The following is a 19950-nucleotide window of genomic DNA, read 5'->3' as shown; positions in this document are numbered from 1 at the left end:
GCTGAATGCCTAGCTCGGTGAGAAGAGAGCTTGCACAGTAGGAAGCTACGCATTTTTGTTTATAAAAGGAACTTTTGACATTCTTTTGAAATGCGCGGCATATGTGTGTGAACCCACTGCAACCACGTTCAGTAGTTCGGTAGATCGGTGTGCGCCTGTAACTGCAAAGGCACTTTTGGCGATTTCGAGATGCTCTCCTATTTTTCAAAGCAGTTACATTGGAAAAGAATCAAGAGTGCAGTAAAACATGGTTCCGGAAAGAATGGCGCCAGATATATCGAAGTCCCGGCTGCAGCCGGCCGTGCTTACCCAAACGGGACAAGCCTTTTTTGTCTTCGCCGGCGTACATCTTCTCCGTGGCAGCAGCAGGCGCCGTCTCCCGAGCTATGAGCGTCATCACTTTCTTCTCCTTACTACAGCCAACAATAAGATTCCAACCATAAGCAAAAACATTGGCAACATTGATCGAGTACACATCCGGGAAAACGCAAGCGAAAAATGTGGAAAACTTCATTCCGTACTTCTGCTCTGTTGTAAAAAACACGTCGGCCGCACACAGCCAGCCAATGATGCGTCATCAAGGTGTTTTTCACACGGGCACATTGCCCACGTGTGGGGCCCAGGAGTCCTGCGAAGTGCCCGCCTGAACGTATTCCCGGCCCACCAGCACCCGGAATAATTCCACCACCGGCGCCATTTTCGGCAGCCCGTACATGGGCTCAAGTAAACTTTCATCTCTCTCTCCCTCTCACGGGCAATTTTCGCTTGGGACATTTAATTCCTAAGTACTCTTCTCCTCCACATACCGGAATCAGCAACTGTGAATAAAGCACAGCTTTAGTTTCATGTTATGTCTGCATCTGTTTTACAACTCGATCTCTGCCCTTTTTTCATCACCCATTCGATTTCCTTCTAACTTGTAAAACAGTCGGAGCCTCTTGTTCCATGTGCCTGCATCTGGTTATACGATGTGTATCCGATAAGCCTCGGTGTCCTCCCATTTTCGATATTTTCGGCTCTCCCATATTGTAAACCCCTCTAGTCCAGCGAAAGTTTCAGTATGTGCTTGGTAAGAATTCAGTAAGTCTTTGCTCTTCATTCTTGTCCTCTCGAGATAATTATATTCATGTCACTCAGTTCGACCGTTACATTACAAGGATCGTGCCAAAAAACTTCATTTGTAAGTAGGCTGCGCGAAAACTGCATGGAAGAAAGCTTTGGAAGGCGTTTTTATAAAACAAGTTGGTTATGTTGACGCCATGTGCTTATCGAATAACAATTAGCGTCTCAATAGCGTAAGAATCAATAACGCTGGTGAAGTAATTTTTGTATGATCGCGCGGCGTGAGCGTGCAAGTGCTGCGTCACAACATGATGCACATCCGTGTACGAGCATTTTTACCGAGCTTCTGGTGCAGCCAGGAAAAGGGGCAAAATAGTCCGATGCTAGTTCAAATGGAGAATCTGTACGGAAAAAAACATTGGTGTCTGTAGAATGAGAAATAGAGCCCACACAAGATCAACACAAGAAAATCTGGAAGAAAAATACAAGCCATTAGACGTGAAGGGCAGTTTGTACCTACGTTGATCGGCAATATCTACTCAACCATAGCCATTTTCCTCAAATCAAACAGCATTAACTAGACCTACTAGAACCAGGTCAAAACTTCGATATTCGCGTTTTTGGTATTTTCTGGTATTGAAAGCGAAATGTCGCCTTCAATACCACAGACGCAAGAATGGTTTGACCATGATCAAAAATCTGCGCATCAACTGAGAAAGGTTTCTGCGCGTTGAAGCATCCCTGTTGTCCTCGGACTCTCTGATACAAGCATGAGCCAACTCTCTGCAGAGAAATTGCAACTGTGGAAAACGACGGTGCTTAATATAACAACTGCAGTGCGAAAGAGAAACAGGTACACCGAAGCCGCCAGACCAGCCATCCGCCCATAGTTATGCTCGTGGAAACAGCGGTCAGAAGTTCTTTATGATTTACTACCCACTCAAGAAGACTGGCCATCGTACAATAACCACGAAGGAAAACCAAGAACCGGTGAAACGGACAGTGATCATCATCGGCGTGGATCGCCAGAAGAGCGCGTGAGAGCCCGCCGTGTATACCCCCGCTTTCTTTGGACTGCCTTCGTTGAGCATCCTGCTGCATTTTCTTGGGCAATAAACCCATCTTACACAAGACGTATAGAAAATAGCAGCAGATAATAACTGATTCATTAGCGAGGAAACAACTTTGTTAAGATAAAACCCGCAGCTGCAGCCTTTCCTCTTGTACCTGCCAAGCTCACGTCGCCATACTAACGTGCTCTTCCTTTTCCCATTTTCTCAGTTCTTGTATCAGTTGATTTCCTTTTTTTGAACTTAATATTCGGGCACTACAGCGTTGTTTTGTCTCGCACAACTCTTTGCTCAACCACGTTTTGATTAACAACGGTGCTTGTCATGTTTTCCGTGTTTAGCAAGGTGAAAGGAGGACTTATCATAAAAACTTGGTATACACGAACAATCATTTCGGTATTTCGTTCCACCCTACTGGAGGACTGCTGAAGGAAGCATGTGGATTGCGAACTTTTGGCGTGAAAGTGAAAGCTAGCGCATGAAACGTTACTCATATTTTGCGTTTACTCCTCTTTCAAGAACGTTTGCATCCTTTTAGGCATTTCAATGAAATTATCTACAATCGAGCAGTTCCTGAGTACATTCTTGTTGTTATCGGTTTTCGCGTGTACCGGGCATTTTACTCATCCTTTTTTCAAGCATTCCTTGGGACGTTCGGTTGTTTCTATAGGATATCTAAATTATTGTTGCTGCAACACTTTTTGAGAGGCTAAATCAAATCAATTTACTGCTTCTCTTTCAAGCCACTCTCCCGTTATTATTTCGAAATACTACAAGCAGTCGGTCTCCCATTTACCCCGAGCTTGTTAATTCCTTTTGCTTCTGTTAAGCGCCCCAAACGCCCATGAGGACATTTGCTACTGCGAACCAGCACAAGAATGCCTTCACATACGCCAAGTAGACGGTGGCCATGAATCCGCCTCCGATGCCGTTAGTACTGGGGCTCGCAAGTGTGTGGCAGAGGAGCGTCGCCACAGCTGCGTCGAATGCGTTGCCTCCTAGGCCGTACATCCACCTGCAAAGTATGGGGGTTGGTTGCGTAAAAACACGCATGAAGTATGCCATGCTTCCAGTGCGTTTTCAGGTACTCCAAGAAAGGTGAGCAAATGCCGCAAACTACTGGGAGATAAAGTAATGCTGCTGTATTTGGGACACTGTATTTTTGCATACCCTTGGTATAGTTGTCTGACAGCAAGATAATTCATGTTTTTATGCAGACAACTGTGCGGGAAATGTTAAGGAACTCTGGCGTAAACGTGGGCAGCGGGGAAATTCATGGGTCAGAATATCCTCCGCTCAAAAATTGCATTGGTGACGGAGAAGACACGTGTCGTTTAGATGGGTATATCTACGCAAGGAACGGTAAATCCACGCAAAGAACCTAAAAAAAGCCGGTTTACTCAAGGCGCGTGAATTTTGAAGGTGTCGAGAGCCCTAAAAGCGTTTGCAGGAAGTACGGATCGATTCACCTAACCCCTATTAACCATTTTGACATTCTGAAATTGTTTCCTTATTTAACATGTGAAATTTCGTGTTTTGAATGGTCCACGTGTAGTGACAATCTTGTTCCTGCGTGTCATCCCCAGCAAACTTCCAGCGCGTTCGAGCAGCTCGGGCGGCTCTGGCAACAGTGCGTATTAGTGGTACGACTGGTTGGGCGGGCACGCAGCTTCCACCGGAATGTCACCAGAACGCTTCTATATGCCACCCTTCACCGTTCTTGCACCTAGGACAAACACGGAAGAGTTAAAAACACCCGCACAGCTCAGTTTCGTAATCATCCTTTACGCAACGCAGGCTACTCACAAACTCATTCCCTCCTTTCTGAAAACCTCACGCAACCTCTGCAACCTTCAGCTCTAGCGCCAACACAATTGCTCGAATACGTTGCGTCATAGGAACTAGAATCATTTACAGTAACAACATGTTGGCGATGACTGGACGGACAAGACGGTCAGGTGTATGTGTCATTGACATTTGAGTGATCAGAGCTTTGTCAACGTGCATGGGGAGGCAGGCGTTTGAAGTTGTTATTGCGTATCAAGACTGCGCTTTGGTGAAACGAAGCGCGAAGAAACAACAACCAGGTGGAACAAATACAGCGGGACGAACCGCTCCGTCCCGTTGTATTTGTTTCTCCAAACGCTAAATCCTGTAAAACGAGAGGCCGTCGTTTAAAAAAAACGGCCTCTTGTTTTAGAGAATTGGGCCCCTGGTTGTCGTTGTTTCTTCGCCCTTCGTTTCACCATGAACCCTTTCCAACTCGCCCAGCTTTCTTTGCTATACTGCGCTTTTATTCGTCGAACTATTTCCGGATATTTAACCGAATCGGATTTACGGCGGTACAAGTTATATATGCTTATTTAAACGTTAGTCTGTAAGCAGAGACATCGATAAGTGTACGCAAATAACATGTTCTCCCATCAAAATAAAGAAATATTTCAAACGGCACAGCTTATATGTTCATCGACCAATGAATTTTTTTACATGGAAGCTAACTATTGCTAGGTTATAAAGCTTTCTAGTCGGCGGAGGAAATCGCGTCATCACAGAATTATAATCTTGCGGCAAATTTTAACCTCGCGGTCCTTTTTCGTGATTACGCGTACCTCTGAGTCTAACGAAGGTATTTTGAAAAACATCTCACTGAAAATGGCCGATAGGACGATTCTATCACTACATCGGGTTCTATTTACTTGTCTTTATTAGTTCACGGTGAAGTTTTTAACGTTACAAAATGGCCGTCGGCCGTTAATACATGTCCATATACGGAGGCAGTATCGTTACAGAAAAATCTAACTCTGGTGTAATAAAAACTATCCCGAAACAAATTATATGGCTAATAGCCATGACGGCGACTCTATCATAAGGCCAAGTAACTTCTCATTATAAGTGAGTTCAAGGTGAAGTTGCAAACGTTAGAGAATTACCGTTTCCTGTCGATACATTTCCATTTATAGACGAAGTATTTTTCAGAAAACGTCTGTAACTCGTGTTTAATCAAAACTATTTTACAAAAATTGAATCGAATTACCCGCTGAGACGACTTGAACGTTGAGCCGGGTTTCGTTCACTTTTCATACGCACGTTGACCACAATAATGTTGTAAATATTGTGTAATTCCCGTGTGCTCTATATACATGAGCTTCTACGGAAGGAAAACGAACCGCCCAACGTTTGCCTGGTTTTCCCTCAGTTTGCTTCAAGTAATTAACTAGAAAGTAGTACGCCCATTGGCAAATTACAAACAAACGTGTTTTCTTTCACGCACTCCTGGGAGTTCACCCAGCGTTTCTTGCCGTTCTCCCTCCTTCACGGAGTAGAAAAGCACTGAATTTTTTTTCTGGGGATGTCTTCTCCTAAGTGATTGCCTTAATAACTCTGCCTCGATTGATTCTGTCTATTACGCCATGCTAGTGCGACAAACATGCCGCTTCCAGTGGAGCAAAGCTGCTGCATTGACTTCTGTTGACGGGTGGCAGTTTGGGAGAAAAACAATGGACGGAAAGGAAGTTTTCTCCAACCATAAAGCCCACAGGGTTTTCTTTGCAAATGTATCGCTGAAAAGACTGATAACACTTTCAGCGCACAAGCAGTAGATGCCTAGGCTGCTAGAAATACGTTCTCGTGTCAGAAGCCTGGGCTCGTGCTGTCAGCGAACGGACGAAAGAGAGTGAGGGCTGAGAGGGGAAGGACAAATGTATAAGGAAAAAAAAAAAAAACTCGCGGCTCCTGCCAAGAGTCGACGTAACGCGAAGCCTTCACTGTGGCAAGCTTGCGTTGAAATGAAGTTCCACATGGTTCTTTCTATATGCTTAATTGCGCTTGGCACAGTAGCTGATTTTACGTGCAGAGCGCTGCAGGGCCGCGTCTTGTCGTCGTAGCTCGTTCGCTGGACCCGAGTAAAGCCGCACGGCGTTCCGTCGTATGCGGCTGCCATCGCGTCTAACCAAGAGGCTTAGAAAGCGAAGCGGTTTGTATAGTCATAAGCGTTCGAAACTCGTGAACCGCTTGCGCTTCTCATACATTTCCTCGATGTTTAGCGCAAATAAAACTGTAATTAACCGGCAGCGCCCGCGTTCATTTAGTTAACAACGCTCGTTGGGTTGGTTTTTACGATAGTACGAACACAAAAGTGGCTGTGCAACGCCGGAGCGCGTGGAAGCAAAACCAAACACAAAAATAACAACTTCCGCTGACGCAGTTTGAGGCAGGGGGAGCGCGAGCACTGCGAAAGCGCGAAATTTGAATCAGATTCGGTGGTATAGAAGTCAGCAGATAACGGCGCTACAGAAGTTATGGCGAATCACTGCTTTGCACTTTCGATAGCCTTCAAATTCAGTGTAACGGCTTTAATTTTCTCTTTCAGAACGGTGAGCAGCGGCGAATGTATCAATAAATACTAGACGTAACGACAAAGGTCATACGTCTCGTTGCCCCTGGCGACGATGCCTTCCGATCTATGCGCAGAGGTTGTGATACACTTGTTTGCGCATTTTGAAAAAAAAAAAAAAAAAAAAGTCGATCAGATTGGCTACAACTGTTTTTCCATCAATCTCTTTCTAATCCTGAGAGGCGCCTCTTGTTCCGACTAACGCTCACGTGGCCTTTTGAGTGTGTCAGGCGGAATTTCGTCCTCAATATACGTAAGGAAGCATACTAGCGGTCACCCTACATCATTGCGGGCTGTAATTCTAATCTAGAGAAGAATAGACTCTCGGCGCCGGAGTTACCAGAGAAAGATAGGCAGCCTTCGTTTGAGCCGCATGACAGCAATGAGGAGAACGACAACTTCTCTTTGCAGAAGTGTATTCGATCTTGGGGTTCCCTAAGTGTATTGTGCCGCCCTTATCCCTCCCGTTAACCTTGACTTGGTTATGCGAAGTCTACTAAGTCGCATTTGCCTATCATGAAATTTTCATGAGCCAACCATTTATCTGCTCCCCCTAGTGCGTTTCGTCCCACTGAGATAAGTGCTACGAACCTATGTCACGACAGGTTATCATGATTTTTTTTTTTAAATTCAGTCATACCACGCAGTACTTGTAAGTAGCATCCCCTTACTTTAGATACACGCAGAATTACCGGATTTTGTTCTTCATCAGGTTCTATAGACTATACCTGAATGCTGCTTGTTCGCTGTTGCATTTGGGATTCACTGAGGGTCTTATTGTGCTGTTGTTCTGCCTGTTTTCCGTTTTAATTTCGTGCCTGTTTAGATATTGTATTTCGGACAACGTTGACTTTCGTTGGGCATAAACTCGTAATACATTTCACTTTTCAACTATTGCTTCATATTTGTTTATCGGACCTTCTATTTCTCGTTCTTGTGTCATTGTTCCCCACTCCCCACTGTAATGCAACGGCTCTCGGGGATCCAATAAATGATATGAAATCAGCCACCCTGCCGTACTTGAATCGTAAAAACTCCCACCTCCCCTCGCGGGAACCCCTGTGTAGATGCGACGCATAGGCGGAGCGGTGAAGGGAACGCGTTTTATAGCGCGCATAACGTTGAGGGGACTGCGTAAGCTGGTCCCAGTCGATGACGACGTTGGCGTACTTGTAAAGCGGCGTGGACTCTAGGTGTTTGAGCCAAGCGTGGATGTTGCTTCGCCGGAGAACGGCACACCGGTTATATGCGCAGCGCGCCCGAAGGAGAGGAAACCGCGGAAGAGAGAGTACTGCATATGCGCCGGCCCCAGCGCGCCTGCCGCGGCTATGACGCAACACAATCCAACACAATCCACTTTAATCCAATCCAATCCAAACCCAATCCAACCGAATCCAAGCCAATCCAATCCAATCCAATCATATCCAATCCAAAGCCCCTCGCGAGAAAGTGTTCGTTATCGGAGAGGAGAGGGGGTGAGCGGCGGAGAGCGCAGCTCGCGCGGCGAGGAGAATGGCAGAGGGGTGGACAACGCCGACAACAACGACGACGACGCCGGAGGGACAAGGCGAGTGAATCAGATGCTCTGCATCTAAAACTTCCTCACCTCGACGCGTTGACGCACGGAGCCGCGTCTGTAACGGCGGCCCACTTGCTGTAGTTTCCCAGCACCGATTGCGGCGGCTCGAAATTTTCCTCCTCCTTCTTGTCGTCGTCTTTGCCTTTTTTGCTCGTCAAGTACACCACCATCCCGGCTACGGCCAGGGCGCAGACAATACTGACCACTCCAAGTAGGTACATCCCCTTCCGGGACACCTCGGGCCTGTAAGAAAGAAACTATTTGTAAATCCGAAGGCAAAACGTTAGGCCATTTCATTGAGAGTTTCAATGCAGTGTACTCAGCGCAGAAGAGACAGGAGAAACGCTTATCCTGCCTGTCTCGCACTTGGCCGTGGCTGCGGTATTTGCGCTGTGTATTTGTAAATGAGAGGAAACATAGCCGCAAAATTCCCAGCTAGCGCATTTGCGGAGGGTAGCGGAATTGTTTGACTTTAGAGATGGTTGTGCTTTGATATATGATAAAGTGCTAATTAGGGCATTGCAAAATACGAGTGTTCTGGTGGGTTCGAAGAAATCGTTAAGAACACTGACTGCGATGGCAGGCGAGTCATGTGCTGTCAATCGCACCCGCTGTCTGCCTTAAACCGTTCCGACACGATGAAGTACATGCCATTATTTTTGCTTAGAAGAAGATTCATCCCCTCGCTCTTGGTTTTGGTAGGCGACGCAGTGCTATCCCTGACACAAAGGGGCCTTACAAAAAGCCGTTCCACTGAATGTGGAAGCTTTCGGAAGTACAGAGCACTGATTCGCTATAATGGGCTGTAGCGCCGTTATCCGCTCGCTGCTACCACCCAAGCCAATTCAAATTTCCTGCCTTCGCAGTCTTCGCGCGTCTCTAACTGAAACTGCGCCAGCACGAGTACTGTTCTTTTTGTGCTTGCTTTTCCTCCCACACGTGCCAGCGTTGCACTGCCACTTTTTTTTTTTCGCTTACTAACGTAAAAACCAAACCAACGAGCCCTCCTAACTAAACGAACCCGGCCGCTGCCGTTTAATTACGTAAAGTTTGCCTCAAATCTACCTACACTTTTGTTTGCTCTAAACAACGGCGAGATGTATGACAAGCGCTAGCGGTTAACGAGTTTCGAATGCTTATGACTGTATAAAACGCCTGGCTTTCGAAGCCTCTGAGTTACGCCGCGACGACAGCGGCTACGACGGAACGACGTGTGCCTCTACTTGGGTCCAGCGAGCGAGCTACGACGAAGAGGCGGTGCCCTAAATTATTCTGCACTTAAAATGAGACGTCTATGCGCGAGATTACGGCGATCGTCAAAATACACCGCCTAATAATAATCGGTAAGCCTTCACTATGGCTCACGTTGTATCAGAATGGTAGGTACCGCCCAACAACCCGAATATAAACCCAATGATCGAATAACTCTGCTGTTTATTGCAGAAGAACTGCTATGCCGGCAAAGCAGATTTTGTTTAGGTCTGTATGAAGCCTCTTCGGAGTAAGTTGAAAAGTTGACGGATGCGAGACCGAACCGGGTACTACTCAGTCGCTTAGCAATGCCCCACAGAAAAGCCCACACAAGACCCTGATTTCTCGGGGAAGCGCGCACTGCCGTTATTCCGACAAGCGCCACATGATCCAACGAGCTCAAAGCCAACGCGATGTTAATCCGATAAAGGAGATAGCGCCAGGGAACGCATGGTTAGTAAAGCGAGTTATGCGTGGCGGGAAGAGCGGCAGGGAGGGAGATGGTCACGAGCTCCTGGGGACGTGCTCGGAGCAACCATCAACGGCCTGTCACTTGCTAGGAGTCTTTGCGAGGATGTATCGCAATAATGAGCAATGAATAAAACATTCATTGGTGTAGCCCCAGGAATGCGTTACCATCCCCTTTTACTAAGCAAACTTTCTTGCATAACCTTTACGAGCCACACCCGTGCACTTCGCCAACCGCGCTTCAGGTTCTTGCGCTGCAATCTGCTCCTGTGGTCGCCTTGGCTCCCTCAGCCGCACAATCGGCTACCTGTCGTTCCCATCCATGTTCCCGCCGCGCAGACTCGGCAATCATCTCTTGCCGTGGATACACTTCCATATTCCACCGCCTACTCGACGCTGCACTCGCTTCACACTGGATTTTGCACTACTCCTGAGCGTTTACAAGCGGCGATGCTGCGCGTGAAGACGTTCCCGTGCAACTTCGGTGCAGCCCCTATCTTGGTTGCCGCCACTCCTCGCCGTGCGTGGTTTGTTGTCTGTTGTACTAACTTACTAATATCCCCCTAATTGCTCTCCGGTTTTTTCTTCCCCCCACTTCTACTCTTCAATTTTCAAACTGTAGCGCACAAAAAAGCGCCGGTGACGTTATTTTTGCAATATGGCCGTTACGGAAAATCAAATATTAAGAGCACGGGCATTCTGACCAGTTCGCATTTATTGTTTCACTTTCTCAAACGCTCGCTCTTCTATGCATGGCATCTGCCACACACCAAATTTATTCAGCGGCGTTGACACGACTTGCAGGGGGGAAGGGGGGATGAGCCCCCATTGGTAATTTTCAACTTGCACCCCTCTGCCGACCACCTCAGAATGGCCGGTTAGCCGCCTCTCACTCCACCTTAAAATTTCAAGCTAAGTGCGCAAGATTGCTCTCCCCCACCCACACACACACAAACGCACGCGCGCATGTACGCCCCCGTCATTTTCAAGTACACTGTACCGAAAACATTAGTACCGATTTTATTAAGAACTTGTGCCACTTACGGGGTCGACCGCTCTTCGACTTTCCCTGACACCTCTTTCCCAACCTCCGGTTTCCCTGCCTCCTCCACGTCTCCAATGTCGGGATTTTGGCCAGCGCCACTACTGCCTCCAGGGTCCATTGCGACACGGTGTCTCTGCAAAGAAACCGACTGAGCTCGTGGAAATGAAAGCCACGCGTACTGCAATTCTACCCAAATGAAGTGACGTGCGAAGCACCGCTACTTGACAACCGTAATATATTTGTGTTCGATCCGATTTAAATTTTATATTGCTCGAAGATTTGACGTTAGAAAAACTTGGAAGTTAAAGCATGTGCTACGAGAAATTTAGATTTCCAAATACCCATGAAACTAAGTACGGGGGCGTTTATAATAGAGGGACAAATAACGGCCCACACCCACTCCAAAGAAACAAACCACAAAACAGATGCTCGGGCTGGGATAAAATGCTCGTCTTCGAGAAATGCTCCTCTTGAGAACAGAATGCATAATAAAGTTCCGAAACAGCATTATGACGTACATGGTGTTACACTTTTAGGCTTTAGTCACTACGCCATTACAGGGGCATACCGCCTGGAATAAAGATTAGGCAGACAGTGTTTATAACGTTCGGCTTTGGGATAGCACTTTCGTCGAAGTGAGGGGAGGGCTTTCGCTGTGACGCCATACCACAGCTATAAGAGATCCAGTAGACGATGGCTCTAGAATAATTTACATTACATTTGCATATGTCTAGAGACATGGGTGTATATGGCTATATAGGTATATAGGCGAAGCTGCCCTAAAACGCAAAGTGTGGTTGTAATGTCTTCACTTGTCAACATTGTTTCAGGGAAAAAGCAACCTTTAGGCAGATTTGAGGCATGAAATTATTACGCAAGTATTTTTGCATTGTTATTTTAATGAAAAATACTAGGCTGCATGATTTTTGGGACAGCCCACAAAAACGGCTTGAAAAATGAAAGGAAGCTCACACTGACGCTTAGGACTTCAAGGTAGCGAAGTTGTACACAGCCTTCATGAAGGTTTAAGTCCGCGATTGCAGCCGATTTGCTTCTTCGCTGCCGCAGCGAGCTTTACTCCATAATTGTTGCCACAAATTTCCTTCATTTTTTTGGAAGGGATAATCATTGGACATCACCTTGGAGGGGCGTATGCTATACGGTGTCTTTGTCGTTGCGAGAAAGTGCTGCCACGATTACGCCGAACGCTGGAGCCTTTCTCGTTCCGACCAGGTGTTGCCCCAACTACGGCGAACGCTGGAGTTCTTGTTTTTTTTTTGCCTATCCTGGGAAATCTCTCTAAGTGTGTATGCTTGGCTTGACAAACGTGCGCTGGTGATGGGACGCTGAGCTGTGTTCCAGGGCACGCACACACAAGCGCTAGGCATTTTCTTGGTTTATTAAAGACGATAGTCTTTCTTGGGCTACTTAAATCCAGAAATTTTGGTCTGTCTGTATGTCTGTCCGTCTGTCCGTCTGTCTGTCTGTGACTCGATTCAGCCACCCGGACAAAGTAAAATTTATATTGCGCAATAGTCTTATATACTCACAGCCACATGTAAACGTCTAAGCTCGGTTTATATGTTCATACTTGTCAACTTTGTTGAACAAGAACAAGACATTACGCAAATACAAGACAGGAAATTAGTACACAAAGGATATTTACAGTGTTCCATTATTAAAAAATTCATGGATGCTTGGTTTTTCGATAGCAAATGATATTCTACATCTACTGCAGGAAACCGCCGCCTCCTGGCGGCATATGAAAAATCACGCGGCAACAGCAACGAAAGGTTCCACTAGCTAGGTTCCACGTTCTGCTTGGAACGCACGTGGAGCCCGTCCACGCGGCTCTATAAACGTTCTAGTCGGCCGACTCCATGCACGCGCGTCTCCGCCGTACCGCAACGCTGGCATCGAGGAACCCGGCCTGTAGCAGTCGAACGCGGTAAATTCAAATCGCCTTGCGCAAACCTCTAGTGTATTTACCTTGGAATGAGCGTAACGGTACAGGAACAGCATGAGAGGTGAGCGGGAAAGCAAAGGAGGGCATTTCCTTGGCAAATGTCTACAAAGACTATCGTCTTTTGACGACATTTGCAACGAAAGGAGCAGATACGCGGCCAACTTTTTTTAATTGTCTCGTGGTCGCCGCAATATGGGCCAATCTCCCTAAGTGAATATGCTTGGCTTGAACGTGCACGGGGGACAGTGGCGTTTCGTCGCGAGGCCGGTAAACACAAGCACCAGGCATTTTCTTGGTTTTATTAACTACCGGGCGGTCGCCGCATTGCACGCGCTCTGCATTTTTTTTTTGTTATGTTTAACTGCGGACAAGAAAAATGACGCTTTGCTAAATAGCTTCGCTGGTAAGAACTGTTTTGAACTAGAAATGCAAACAAGCACTCAAGGAATCTCCTAGTGGCAATGTTCTAAGTTTAACAGTAACAAACGGTTCCAGTATATGGCGCGACCAGTGTAACACGGCAAAAACAAATTGGCGTGAACGGCAATCTATCTGCTGGCTTTGAGAAATCGTATGAAGTTTAGTCTTGCGATCAGAAGGCCAGGCAGCGTCGCGGTTGACATCAGCGCTCGCGAAGTTGTCAGCGAGGCTGGTGCAATATCTGCCCTCCGTCGCAAAACTGCCATTGCCTCACCGAGCAATGCGGCACGTATTGCATTAATTGTAGGTCCCCAGTGTAATTGATGATGTATTCATTTGGCTCGTTTTCTACCGACAAGCCAGGTTTTGCTCAGGTTTTTTGAGTGTCCAGATAAACCGTGAAACTGGCTCTTATTTGTCAGATTTTCTTTGTCCGTACAGTGCTGTATGCTGCAAGTCTGTTCGTTGAGGCAGTTTTACCTCTGCCCTCCACGGCCTACTTTTTACGTCGTTGGGTGTTGTCTGCTCGTCCACTGGGTGCTCTTGATTGGTAGCGTTGCAACTTTCCCACCCCATGACAAGAAAAAGGAGGACACACTTTGTGTCTAAATGTCCGTTCATACCGCTACCCCGATTCATTGTCAAATTTTATAGCTTCCCATCATGTCCCCGGCTACAGGTGTTTTATTTTCGGGGAAAAAAAGTGCAAACATAACTGAAAGATGATGACAAAAGATCCCCAGGTGGTCCACATCAATGCGGAGCCATCCACTACGGCTCCGCTACATAGGCGTAGATGAGCCATTCACTATTGAGCCATCCACCTTCGACGAAATTTAGGCGCAAATTACTTCGACGAGCTCCTTCCTTTTAATCGCGTGACGTGAACTTGAGGTTTAAGGCACCACGCACTCCACAAAATCCTGGGCTTTTCGAATTCATATGTTCTAATAATTTTGTGAAGAGTCCACATTAGCCCCTCAGAACTCCTGGTTCCCCAAGCGTATATGAAGCACAAAAGAAAGAACATCAACGAGAACAACTTCTCTTCACAGCAGGTGACGTACGGAGAGGGTGCAGCTGTAGCTCATTTGGCTACGTCATTGGAGACTCGGATTCAAGTTTCATCAAATCAACACGTTGTTGTGCTTTTCCGAGCTGCGACAATTTTTTTGAACCGCCAATAGCTGGGACAAAAACAACAACGACGGTTTTTCTCACAATAGGCCAGTTTATGTTTTCACCTAAAAAAAAATTAACTTCACGCCAGCGCTGAGCGGATCTTGTGTGGGCCGAGGGCAGCAGTGTTTTGGTTTAAAGGTAACTCGACGTTTATTATGAGTCAAGTGAAGAGTGTCGGAAAGCTCGCTGTAGTAGGAAACACCCGCTTTCTTAATTCAGGCACGTAGCAAGAGTGCAGTCCTTTACCAGCGCCTTTAAGACCACTGAGCGTACGCCCTGTTCTGAGCAGGCGACATAATCTTACGCAAAACAACTTTGAGTGCGGTTCCCGTTGTTGAAATAGTTGGCCCATTAGCACTTTCTCGAGAGAGATCTATGTTGCCCACTCAGTAAAATTTTGCTAGCTTTGCTCGCTTAAGTGAAATAAACATGTAGGGTTCATTCTACCAGCAACCGGTAGAAACAGCGCAGGGAATTTCTTCCGGCAGTAGTCTATGATTAGCGAAGAAACCCGCTTTGAGCGTCCTGGTACAAATACTTCCCTAAAAAACTCTCCTGGGGGGCTTCTCACGTGGCAGTGGGGCATAGAACCGTTTTTGAGAGTAAAGACCTCGGTTTGAATCCCGAGTGGGGAACCGTTATTTTGTTGTTTTCAAAAATCTACAAATTTTCGTTCAGTCATCTCTTGTTATAGCAGATTTTTGTGTGGTCGTGTTATTCCTGCTAGTATGGCGAAATCGGTTTGCAGGACTTCTTGATTGGGTTTAAGATAGGCTAGGCCTGCTGCAGTTGGGCAAGACAGGTTAGGCGACGTTAAGTAGAGTTAACTTAGGCATGTATCCTAGCGCAAGAATGCCGCGAACGGCAACGGTATAATTAGTGTCGCATGATGGCGGTGATGGGAGCAGTCAGTCGTTTTTACCCAACCGGCGGAACCGCTTCCGCTCACTGACTAGCCAGAGTCACTGTAATCTTTAATAATGACTGACTCGGGCTAGTCAGTGAGCGGAAGCGGTTTGGCCGGTTGGGCAAAAATCAAGACGTACTGCTCCCATCCAGTACGGCAATCCTCGCTGGTGTCGTTTCACAACTGCAAACGGATCAGTCTGCCTTGATTTTACCCACCCGGTCAAACCGCTTCCGCACACTGACTAGCCAGAGTCATTATTAATAATTACAGTGACTCTGGCTAGTCAGTGAGCGGAAGCGGTTCGGCAGGTTGGGTAAAATAACCTATGACTGCTCCAATCGCCGCGATTATGCGACACTAATTAGACCTTTGCCGACGTGAACACCAGAGAAGAAATGGGTGGGACTGGCACTTCTCGGTGTTGGCGTCTTTTTTTGCGCTAGGAAACATGTCTGGCGCTTCTGTGGTGTTCGTGTCTTTTTTTGTATGCTGGGAAACATGCCTCAATTATCGAAGTACCAACTTGCACAACTTTCTGTACTGCGCAGGGTTAGTTTTGGTCGTGATAGATTAGGTTACGTCAGGTTAGTTTATGGCGCCTCGGTAGGGTTAGGTTACGTTACGTTAGTCAATATGCTACGTTACCTCTGGCCCTGGCTTTTATCACTGCTGGCGACGTTCCATCACATCAACAAAACGCCTATTTTCCAGGAAGACGTCACGTGGTTTTAAAGGCTAATTAGAGGCGAAGAATGGCGTCATGAAAATTTAGGTTAGGTATTTATCCCTCCTGCCAGCCGAATACACGCGGTCATAACGATACTGGCAGCTGTGCCTAAACGAGGTTGTACTCATTTGGCCACGCTGGCGAATTGTCATCTGTGAATTGTAAACTGCAAATTGCCCACTGCGGCGTTGCTCGTGCGGCAAAACGACCTATTTTTGTAGCTTCGGCAGCAACGAAAATAGATCATTTTGCCGCACAAGCAGCGCCGAGGCTGCGAATTCGCAGGTAAATTCCGGCAATGTAGAACGGGCGTGAAGAATGCTTTATCAGCCACACGGGAGGATCGTCCGTGCCTTGTTTATCACGCAGCGGTCGCACTGATACCCCGAAAAGCGACGTCTCACAAGTCGCCCCGCAAGTGCGGGGCCTTGTTTTGCCGTGTTGCGGCAATTCTTGGCGTCGGCTTGTCAAAAAGACAGTTTAGAGTGGCAGGGAACCCGCACACAAAACGCGCCAGTTTGGACCGCTTTATGAGTCGCGATTAACGGCCTTCATAGGAAGGCATACATCACACCAGCGGCGCACTCAAGCAGGGTGTACGCGTAAAAAAAATGGCCGTGTGTATCTGCTCCTTTCGTTGCAAATGCCGCCGAACGACGATAGTCGACTGGCGCCCCTGGCAAATAAAGGCCTCCCTTCTCTTTCCCGCTCACTTCTCGTGCTCTTCCTTTCCCGTCTCGCTCCTCCAAAGATAACACGCTAGAGGTTCTCTCTGGTCAATTTAAATTTACCGCGTTCTCCTGCTCCAAATCGAATGTCTCCATGCCAGCTCTGCCGTTTGGCGGAGGCGCGCGTGATTTGAGGCACCCTACTACAACATTCATAGAACCACGATGCCCTACTGTAAGAGCGTTGCAGGCGGAACGTAGATCCCATCTAGTGGAACCTTTCGTTGCTATTGCCATTTGATTTCTTTAGTGCCACCAGGCGGTAGCGCTGGCAACAGCAGGTGACGGTTTTTGGCCGTATATAGTATTTTATTTGCTATTGCAAAAACGAAGTGTCCATAATTTTTTAATAAAGGAACACTGCAAATAGCACTTATGTATTGATTGTGTGCCTTATATTTGCGTAATGTCCTGTTCTTGTTCAACAATGTTGACAAGTATGAACACTGACACCGGATTTAGACGTTTAGATTCGCTTGAGTATATAAGACTATTGCGGAGATTTTATTTCACTTTGGCCGGGTGGGTTAATCGACTCCGACAGACAGAGACATACAGACAGACAGGCAGACAGACAGGCAGACCAAAATGTCTGCGTTTTAGTAGCCCAAGAAAGACTATCGTCTTTAAAAACTTTTCAAATCAGTAAAAGGTAAATAGAGACGAACACAATAGCGCGTAAGCCAGCTAGAGGACGCGTCGATAACCCAAAGGTACCGCCTCAACACGCCGACGCTGAGCAGGCGGCTGTTCTCTTCAATGGAAGTGCGAGAAAAAAAGCCGTCCAATAGCGGGATCTCTGCTAAGGGACGCACTTGGGAGAATTGATGACGTACATCAATTCAAATGGCGGTGTTCAAAAACACGCAGGAAAGGGAGGGAAAGGGGCAACAAACTTTGCAACGAAAGCACGAGCTTTCCGTAGCACGCAATAAGTTATACTTGGCACAGATGACGTTCACCACGCAACTTCAGACTGCGCTTGTTCATCTAGAGTGGTCAAAACGCCCTTCAGAGCCCTTTAAGTATAAGTGAAGCCGTCAACCGGACTTTCACTACTCAAGTTTCTTTCATTGTAGTGGGGGAGTTGTCTGTTAAAATGAATGCGGAGTTGGTTTTCTTCTATTAAGTCAACAAAGTGTCGCGCACTGTATTAGGGACGGAGAACCGAAAAGAGAGGAAACCTTTATTAAGAGCTGAAGAGGGGAGGTAGCCACTGAGTCCATACAAGCAACTACAACACGGATCAGTGGCACGTTTGTATTGTCTTACACATCTGGATATCTAAAGTTGTTTGCAGAAATACCCCGTGTCAATACACAGAAATACTTACCGAGGGGCCTGAAATTTGAAGCAATAGCGTTACTAACTCGCAGCGTGTACTACAAGAGGTACTTAAATAAGCATCAACAGAAAACAAAATGCAGGTACACCGTACACATCAGCTTTTTCCTAGCCAAACAGCGGTGCATTAGGCGATGTTTTATAGCTATGAACAGGATTAAATAAAGGTGGTATCTAGCCCTAGCGAACACAACCAAGTCTGCTTTGTAAGAAAATTTGCGAGCAGAATACGAAAAAAATACTGCTTTGTTGACAACGAAATTGTATCATTATTTGCACATATCCGACATTGCTTCCAATAATTGATCCCAAGATCACTCCTTTTCCCCGCTGCTGCTGAAAAAAAAAAAGAACAGCCGCTATGACAAAATTTCCACGAGGCGAAGTCACTATGAAGGCAAACATGCAATGCGCTGAAAGCCTACTGTAAAAGTTCCTCAGTAAAATAAATGAATAAGAACATATCTGTCAGCAGCACGTGCCCCCCGTGTGCTCAGCGCTGTTGTTTTGGTTAAGAATTGGCGAATATTTACTATCTTTCATAAAAACACAGCACGCGTGATAAATCCGTCGACATGGTCACCAAAACGCTCGGGTCTTGCAACACAAAAGTTCGTGCGGTAGTCACAACGCAGCTGAAACGATGCTGGGCCGAGCAAAGCTCAACGTGCAGTCAACAATCACGACCCCACACCTTTACGTGCCGTGGGGTATTAAAAAGCAGCGATTTGTGGCGGGACACCACACAAATGTCCTTTCCACATGACTCCTACATATTTCAACAGGATGATCAGTGCGAGGAGGTCAGATGAGATCGTTAGCTTACCTGTGGGAAAAGGGGCAGGATCGAACGCAGGAACTGGTGGCGGGTGTGGTGATGCCCAAGGTGATGCCGCCCGCCTATCCCTGCGGATTAGGAACGAAGAAGAAAATGATGGTGGCGAAACTGAAAAGTTTTGGAAACAGCAAAAATGGTTCTCTGAATCCTTCAAATTTGTATGTATTTCTCGAAACGAGTGACCTGTAACCAGCTACCGACCGCAAGTACCATTTTTTTTTTTCACATTTTAAACCGTTGTATATGGCAAGTCCGCCAGAATGGGTTTGTGTGTATTTTGAAATGGTTCGTTTGTTAGTATGTTTGTTTTTTTGCATCTATATAAAGTACATGACGGCGGGGCGAGCAGTAAAAGATGTAGCACTGGACAGCTTAAGAGAGACGCACGCCGGCCACACTGGTGTTCAAATAAGCAACACCAAAACAAAAAAGCGTATTAGAGCACAAACAGAACCAAAAATAATAAAAGCCTATTTATTCATCACATTTTCTTCCTTTATCAAAAAGGTAAGTCACGGACAGCATATATAAAAATCATGTACATCTCCGTCCTAATGGCGACGCGGGTTAAACGCGAAGCTCTCTCCTTATGTATTCTTTGGTTGGCCAAACCGTCACTGCAAGTGTGTGCCACTCTGGGGGTACGCACCACCAGGGACGTAGCTAGAGGGGGGTTTGAACCCCCTCCGAGATCGTTTTCAGAAGCTCGTAAGCCAAGACTCAAGTTGCTTAAGGCAAACGTTTTCCCTTACGATAACCCATAACTCCATCCGAAAAACATTTCTGGCTTCGTCCCTGCGCCCCACTTTTCTAGAATACCCACAGTAACTCCCGGGGGCGCACTACGTACACCTAATGTGGTGTGAGGCGCGAATCGGTACCTGTTGCTTGGCGTTCAGTGAGCAATTTTTTTAGTGGGTGCTGGTTTGAGGTGTTAAATCCCAAGATGTGATGTTAGTCCTAACGC

General features: G+C 46.7%; 1 protein-coding gene across 1 annotated transcript in view; it reads right to left on the bottom strand.

Moving 5' to 3' along the window:
* Window positions 1-10986, bottom strand: part of LOC144148521 (scoloptoxin SSD14-like) — a 35576-nt gene extending 24590 nt beyond the window's left edge. Inside the window, exons 1-4 of the mRNA XM_077680045.1 lie at window positions 10868-10986; window positions 8132-8347; window positions 3025-3147; window positions 310-413 (exon numbers count right to left, since the gene is read on the bottom strand). Of these exons, the coding sequence (XP_077536171.1) occupies window positions 310-413; window positions 3025-3147; window positions 8132-8347; window positions 10868-10986 (562 nt within the window). The remainder of the gene's footprint in view (window positions 1-309; window positions 414-3024; window positions 3148-8131; window positions 8348-10867) is intronic.
* Between the last annotated feature and the right edge of the window lie 8964 nt (window positions 10987-19950).

Source organism: Haemaphysalis longicornis, unplaced genomic scaffold, assembly GCF_048455015.1.
Source record: "Haemaphysalis longicornis isolate Haplotype H1 unplaced genomic scaffold, Haemaphysalis longicornis Haplotype H1 scaffold_8, whole genome shotgun sequence".
Taxonomy (NCBI): domain Eukaryota; kingdom Metazoa; phylum Arthropoda; class Arachnida; order Ixodida; family Ixodidae; genus Haemaphysalis; species Haemaphysalis longicornis.
Note: the sequence above shows the minus strand (reverse complement) of the source record. Positions and strands in the feature narration are given on the sequence as shown.